At 47.5% G+C, this 7,786-nt stretch overlaps 1 protein-coding gene across 1 annotated transcript; it reads right to left on the reverse strand.

Moving 5' to 3' along the window:
• Positions 1-1,327: 1,327 nt before the first annotated feature.
• On the reverse strand, positions 1,328-5,487 carry LOC104071501 (transmembrane protein 88-like). Its single transcript, XM_009574275.1, has 2 exons — positions 5,218-5,487; positions 1,328-1,597 (listed from the first exon to the last, which is right to left on the reverse strand). Exons 1-2 carry the CDS (start codon positions 5,485-5,487, stop codon positions 1,328-1,330), a joined length of 540 nt encoding a protein of 179 aa, XP_009572570.1.
• Between the last annotated feature and the right edge of the window lie 2,299 nt (positions 5,488-7,786).

Below are 7,786 nucleotides of genomic sequence, written 5' to 3' on the forward strand. Positions count from 1 at the left end.
CATCAGTCCAGGCCCTGTGGGAGTTCTGCAGAATCATGGGAGGGGATGCAGGCTGGGTTCCCCCGCGCAGCAGGTTTCAGACATACAGCCCCTCTCCAGGGAGCCGCCGTTGCCCCACACGTCCCCCTGGGTGTTGCAGATCACAGCAGGGCAGGCTCCCCAGACACCATCTTGCTGCCATGCTTGCATTTTCGTGAGGGGCAGTCAGTCTCCGCGGCCCACTCAGTCCTTGTTTCGCACAGAGAATACAACACAGTGCCAGCGCTGAAGTGGCACCTCGGTCCTCCAGAGAGCCAGCCTCACTGGAGCACCGAAAGATTCATAGCATTCAGCAGTTCGACCCTTTCCAGTTCTCCACTTTTAAACTAACCCTAAATCTAGGTATCTGTGACGCTCAGAAAACAAGGTATTATACACTGTCCTTCGCAGGCATAAGCTCTTAGCCCAGATCTAGGAGAATTTGTGGTGCTCAGCAGCCACCATGAGTCTTCAGCTCCTCCTGCCAAGAATCCTAAAACTGACCTGAAGCTCAGCCAGATTTAGCCCCAGACAAAACAACCTGACCACAGCATAAAGGACAAAGAGCTGGTTAATAACCATCAGCCATTGCCAGACAAGCATATTTCAGATCATCAGCTGGCAGGGAAAAGACTGAAAGATCAGCATTTGTTTCCACAGACCTGACTCAGGAACAGTGAAAGGAGCACAAGCACTGCTCCAGGCATGGGAAGGAGGGATTGCTAAGCGGGGAAAGAATATTTGATGTGTAGGAAAGTGGTGGATCCCAAACATCGCAGAGGCAGTGACCTACAGACACATTTGCAAGAGGTTAGAAACATTGGCAGCCCAGAAACACTTGGGAGAACCACAGCTGCTTGCTCTTGGCTGGATGCTTCACCGAAGGCTGCCTTTCCCAAAGAGTCCTCTCCAAGGCATGTAGCAAAGTCAGCAGCCACTCCCACACCGTTTAATCCTATACACACGTACCCTATGTCCCATGTGAGGCAGAACACGCTGTCAAGACTGGAAACAGTGCTGTGCTCTGAATGCAACAGGCACTGGGAGGAACCCCTCTTCTTTTCAGGGCTGAACATTGTCTTTACCGTCAAGGACTTGTGTTTTCTGTATTTCCCTCGCAATGGGCAGAATCCTACCCGCTCACAAAGCTGTAGGCTCATTAATGGGTCTCCCTTCCTCTCACGTCTAGGTACTACACAGCCTTCATCTGCAGAGACCTCAGGATGGCCACTCGGGGAGGTCATGGTGGGGAGGGACAGGGCAGGGAGCAGAGGGTGCTGGTTAGGACAAGGCCTCTGGTGCTGCGAACTCATACCCAAGCCTTGACTTGAGTGTTCCACCCCTTGGCACCGCTGCACAGGCCTCCCTCCTCGTACCAGCGCCACTTCACCCCCTTGTACACAGCCCTGCTGTATGGCTGGAAGCACATGAAGAGACGGAGGCGCCTTGCCAGGCTGCAGTAAATAGCCATGGCCACCACAATGAGAGGGGACATGATGACGAAGCCAAGGATGATGAGGGCAGAAGAGCTGTTGTCATCCAAGATGCTTTTGCAGTAGCGGGCAGCTGAGTGCAGCACCTGTGGGAAGAGCGAGACAGAGCTTGTCACAGACCTGGTGGTGGGTAGGAGCAGTGACCAAAGTACCCTGGAGTTTCTAGTGCTTTCACAGAAAAAACACACCTCTTCCTTCTCCAAGCTGAGCTCAGCAATCTTCAGACTACACTGATAACACATTTTAATCAAGCTTTCCATTATTCCAGCATCAGTGTGAGACGAGCACTGCACACTGGTCCTGAAGCAGGAAACACTAATCTTTATTAAGTCATCCGAATAGCACAGCTTAGCCTTTGATAGGCAGAAAGCAAATAAAACGGCCTCCTGCTGCTACATCGATGTGGGTGGCACAACACGCTGGAAATTATAACAAAGTAAATAAAATACAGCAAGATGTTAGATTCTGCAGACAGAGGTTGGTCATTCCATAGCTACCCGCTGGCTGGAGACGCTCCAGACTCCTGCCCTGGAACAGACCCCTTTGTCTTCTGTCTTCTGTGTACACGCTGTACTCTTTTCTACCCCCTAGCATCTCTTTGCACTGCAAAATCTGCCCGTTCACCCCACGTTGCTGCAAAGCATCCCGCACACTAAGTGGTCCTTGCTGAGTGGTATTTAAAGCCCTCCTTTCATCCTGGCAGCAGGAGCTCTGAGTCAAGCCACTCAGTTGTTCTGCATTAACAAATGCTACAGGCAACCCCCATGTCCCCTAGCTCCCCTTCCTTTTTCCATCAGTACAAGAAACACAACCCATCATCCTGAAAAAAAACCATCCACCTAATGGATCTGCAGTGCAGAAATCGGCCTCTGTCTACTAGGAAGGCACTGAAAAGCAGTGGTCCAAAGACAAAGGACTGCTCTTGTCAAGCCGTACCGCCGCAGTTCCTCTCCATGTCTATTAAAGTCTGGGTTGAAAGACTCCTTACAGCTAACAGCAACACGGTTGCTTTCACTTCTGATGTACTTGAAAACCTTTTACATCTCCTCAAAGCCTTCGACTGGAGAACACTCTGTGTGCAAAGGAGAACTTCACGTTTTCCAAGATGAGGGTTGAGCAGAGTGAAGCTAGAAGGGGCAATTCCACGAGGCAGTCCTCATTTTTTCCCATTTTGGGTCCAATTTGAAGTCCATATTTATGGCTTTCAAGTTTCAGATCACAGGAAAAACTGATTTAAGGGCTTTACAGGCAATCTCCTGTATTAAACCTATTAAACCTACCCTGAAGAGCCTCATGTCTTAAGAATCTGCACCCACACTGCACTATGGAGACAGACCAGCCATTTTACCACAGCAATGGCCCACACTGCACTTTCTCCCAAGGTTATTTCTTGTGAAGACTTACTCTTCACTAAAACAAAAGCAATTCTACACACCTGCCCTTTTGTATGCAAAAATCCTAACAGCCATGGACTGTAAAAGGAAAGCATTGCAACCCACAATGAAGAAGGGTTGCATGACTGTTCAGGTAGATCAGGACCCCCCTGAGCCACTTTTGCTCTCTGTAGCTCCTCCAGAGCCTCCCACTTTACCCTGTTGGGCATCACACACATTTGCATCCCATAATAAAACATTTCCAGAAGGTGTCAGAGCCACAGTGGGAATTGCCTGGCCCAGAGGTACATGATTTCCCTGAATTATGCTTCGCTCCAGCTAGCAGCAGCGCTTGTGTCTGCCCTCTTCTACAAAACAATTACCATGACAGATGTCTCCCTGTTCATCAGTATGCAGGATCAGGAAAAGCTTTTCAATAACAGCAGCTATGAGTTGTCATCATTTCAGGGCAATAAAAATCAAAGCTAAACTTCAGACTAGCAAATACATCAGTACTGAGAAAACAATAATAGCACAGTCCCTTTGTCAGGGATCTTTGAGACGGGGAGCTGTGGGCTGACACCTCGTGTTGCTGGGATGTCAGCTGAATAGCACAATGCAATGGCTTTATTGGAAAGTTACAGCACATCCCCTGTCTCCTTCTTCAGTGTGGAGTGAGACCTCCACAGCTATATCCATGCACAGCTCCACAGAAGTCAGCAAAGCCTTACTGGGTTAAACTGGGCAAACAGCTGATCTCTGCTGCACGGTTGGATCCTTTCCTACCACCCATGCTAGGATCTGCTCACTCAGACGGAGGTCCCAAGGACTTGGGTGATTAGATAGGATGCACAGATTTCATTAAAAAGAAGGGGAAAAGCTTTCTTCTTTCAATATTTCTCTGGTAGATACATCAGTTTGAGAAGATTTAAATCTTCCCCTTAGTTCAGATTCTGGGGAATGGGGAGACCAATAGCATCTGTATTGGAGTTAATTCTCCCTGCTCCCTCCCGCACCCACAGGGTGTGGGGTTTTTCCCCCCAAAGTAGGAAGCAAAAGAGCTCTTCTAACTGAGGATAATCAGCAAGAGAAGTCATATTGAGCTGGTCTAACCGTTACTGCCTGTGAGGGAAAACAGGAGAACTGGTTTTTCACATCCACACTCAGTCAAGCAATTCTGAAAATATTTAGAGAAATACAAGAAGAAGAAATTAATAAATAATGAAATCCAGAGGACAGCAACCAACTGGAACAGGCACGCACACAGCCAGAGCCCTGACTGACAAAGCAGCTCATCTGCTGGTGTGAGAAACGGCACAGCACATTTGGGAACACATCTGAATGTTAGATTGGCATGAGGGGATTATATATTCTGGTAGACTTTACTCGTTCTATAGTTAGTCATTAGGCAGATCAAACATGACAAATACTGCAGAGGGCTTACTTAAATGAAGGTAACAAACCCGATCAGAGCCCACGTAGGACTTGTGTGAATTACGGAGGAGTTCAGGTTGGCAGCTCTCAGTAACAGAGGTCACAGAAGAGAGAAATATTGTGACATTAAAATGCAAACAGCAGCTCTGTCAAGCCAGGGACTGTATTCACCTGATCTGTCACAGCTGTGGTTACTTTCACAGGAATACAACTTCATTGCTCAATCAAGCTTCCATTTCCCATAATACTGGAAGAAGGGAGGGGTAAAAATGTGTATATAGCTCATTCCTGCAATGTGCCCACAAGATTGGCATCCCATGCAAGCTTCTTGTGAAACGCTATAGATTTATCTCCAATCACTCTACACTTAAACAACAGTATGAAGTGCAGCGCACAGGGGATCAGGGCCACGGGGTCCCATGCTGTCCCAGTCCCCGAGGAGCTGGGCAGTCACAGGCAGCTTCTGTCGGTGCTCTGCCTCTCCAACGAGAGAGCTAACCTACCGACGCTGAAGGTATGGGTGCCAACCAACTACTTTAAGACAATTAGCCCAGAAACCATCAAGCCTGTACTTCCCCAGCCAAATGCATGTGCCAGCCTTGCTGATAGCTGTGTCACAGGCACCAGGCAGGAGAGAGCCTTCCCTTGCACAACCGAGAGCCCGCAGGTCAGCATGAACCACCACACCCTGGTCTTGACAGTCCAGTCTATACACATCCCCCCCACCATGAAAAAATATCTATACGCATACACCCCCCTTGTGAAAACAGAGCCAAAGCTCAGGGAGTCTAGCCTTGCCTTTACAGCCACTGCTCCCCACGGGCTAAAATAAAACCGTTAATGGATGGCCCTCCCTTAGAGGTGGCTGTTAGCAGCCAAATGGAGCAAGGCTTACTTACCCGAGAGTGGCACTGGAAGCCAAAGTACACCACCACAATGGTAGGAAGCAGCACAATGGTGAAGATAACAAACATCAGGAGCAAATTCATGAAAAAGACGAAGAAGTTCATGGTGACTACCAGCAGAGTCCATGCCAAGCAGCACCAGGCACTCCGTGGCTCCCTGGGAAGGAGCTGGTCATCCATGTTATATGGCGGGAGGCTAGGAATCATCCGAGACTTGTCTGAGAGGTTTTCTGCTCCAAAGTCCTCAGTGTTCTGGCCAGACATTCTTCAAGATTGCTAATCAACCCACGCCCTTATCCAAAGTAGTTTCTTTGCTTTTGGCGTCAGACCTGGGAAGTAATTTGCAGAGGCTTTTCCTGCCTCTTCCACACATGGACAAGAACGCTTAACCAGAGTGCATAATGGAGCAAGGACGGAAAGGCTTCTTTTGGCCACCTGCCTTCCCAGCACAGGTTGTTTCTTTTCGGAATGTTTTCCAGAAGTGTCCCAACCTCAGTTTTGAAATAGATGTGGCTGCTGGAAGTTTGGCAGTAGCTATTATTTTGGTTTTGAATCCATGGTACTCCTGAACTTGTTGTTGTTCTTCCTAGGATTGCGATCCCAAGAGGTCCCAAACAGTTGCTGTCTTAGCTTTGATAGGTTGCTTGGTTCCAAAGAGTGCCTAGCTTTAGCATCCTCCTCCACCTTTGAGCATTGCCATTTGCCAAGAACATCAGGTTTAGGCACTTTCAGACAGTTCCTTGACTTCAGATCATTTTTCCATGCTCTTCACCCTGTACCCAAGTAAATATTCCTGCTCAACTCTCATCCAAATGAAGTGGCCACTGAAAATAATGAACAGCAGCTGTTTCTCCACTCTCTGCCTTGCTGGAGTCCTTGCCCACACCTTGCAGGGCTGGAAGCAACGACTGGAGCAGTGCGTGGTTTCACTGCTCGCAGCTGCCTGCAGTCACAGGCACTCAAATACAGGCAGTGTCTTCCTTTCCGAGCTGGCTCTCAGAGCTTTGCAACGCTGCTCTGTTTACCGAGCAGATTCTGAAGCTGCTTTCTGTGCTAGCCAATCCTTTACAGCTGTCTCACTACTCAAGTGATGTAGCGTACAGCACCCAAGAGCCACACGCAAACCATACATTCCCAGGTCAAGATGGTCCCTTTTAAATTTTAGTTATTCTGCCTCTGATTCATTTTCTACAATTTCTCTGTAGATTAAAAAAAAACCCAAAACTTAGAGTAATTGATAATAATCACTATATACCTTAGAAATCTTCTGTTCTTTAGTCATCACTGTAATTGTTTGCAGAACGTATTGATATTCTTGTACTAAAGGACAGCAATTATCAATTATTTCGTCTGCCTCATACGATCAATATTATTTAAGAATTTCAGTGATATCTGCACACTTATGTAGCCTTTTAGATACATTTATATATGCATGATCATAGTACTGCAGAAGGGAGAAAACTCTAACTCCAGAGGAAGCTGAGGTAGCATAGGTCTTACCAGAAGGCACAGCTCGTCTATGGCACAAGTCAGGGAAAGAATCCAGGAGTCCTGTGTTCCACCTGATGCCATTTCTCTCAGAAGATTCTGCCCCAGAAAAAGGTTATCAGAAAAACGAGGTTAACACAATGCTAAACATAAAATGATTTTTATTATATGGATAGTGCCAGTTTTCCTTCATTAAATGCTTTTGTTAAAAATTGTACATTTTGGGCGCCCATCCCCCTGCCGTTGTCGGGTGTTCTGGTATGTTCATTTGCCTTACTTATTTACTGGCCGGCTGTAGCAACATGCCCAGCAGAATTAAAGCTAAGACAATTTTCTCCAAGGACTTGGACAGACCTGCTCATGAAGCACTCACTGGCGGCCCATTAGAAGGGCTCTACCACTTGATGAGGTCGGGCTAGCGGACCCCTGGGCAGCTGCACCCCGAAGATGCCGTGGCTCACCAACAGCCCCCGACAGAGCCATGCCAGCAGGAGGAGGCGAGGAGGGCAGCACAAACGCAACATCCAGGCCTGATATTCATCACTCGTGAGTGAAGCAGACTGTTACCGATTTCTGGTATTGCTTTTAACTGAAGTTAGGCTCCATTGTGCCACGCACTCCATACACGTTGACTAAGTGCACTGCGTATCTTATCGTGCAAGTCTCAGAAACAGGGAACAGGCATACGTAGAATTAAAAGGCTTCCCCAGGCTTCTTTAAAAGCTAAAATTTGAATGTAGATTTCCAGCTAACAGGCCACTATTTCAATTAGAAGACACATAGATGTCACATAAGTCATTTTCCTGACTGCAGAAAGAAAGTAGACTATCACCCTGCAGAGATACGGGCCCATGTAGCCAGGAGGATTGCCTTCTAACTGAAATAGAATATAATTGAACAAATCCTGTTCTCTTGCTGCCGAGAGTACCTTCTCGCCCTGGGCTGGAAGGGTGTTGCACACTACTTGTAGAAAGAAAGCAGTGAGACAAGTTGAGACCGTTTGCCACATGTAATCAATATCAAAACAGAGGCTTTAAAATTGAAGTGAGTTGAAGAGCTGCGTGAGGATGCAGAT

The sequence above is a fragment of the Fulmarus glacialis genome, unplaced genomic scaffold, assembly GCF_000690835.1.
Source record: "Fulmarus glacialis isolate BGI_N327 unplaced genomic scaffold, ASM69083v1 scaffold15433, whole genome shotgun sequence".
In the NCBI taxonomy this organism is placed as follows: domain Eukaryota; kingdom Metazoa; phylum Chordata; class Aves; order Procellariiformes; family Procellariidae; genus Fulmarus; species Fulmarus glacialis.

Coding starts and splice junctions, on each gene's coding strand:
- LOC104071501 (XM_009574275.1), bottom strand. CDS start 5,487: ATGTCTGGCCAGAACACTGAGGACTTTGGAGCAGAAAACCTCTCAGAC. Junction 1,598..5,217: donor GCTTCCAGTGCCACTCTCGG/GTAAGTAAGCCT, acceptor CTCTTCCCACAG/GTGCTGCACTCAGCTGCCCG.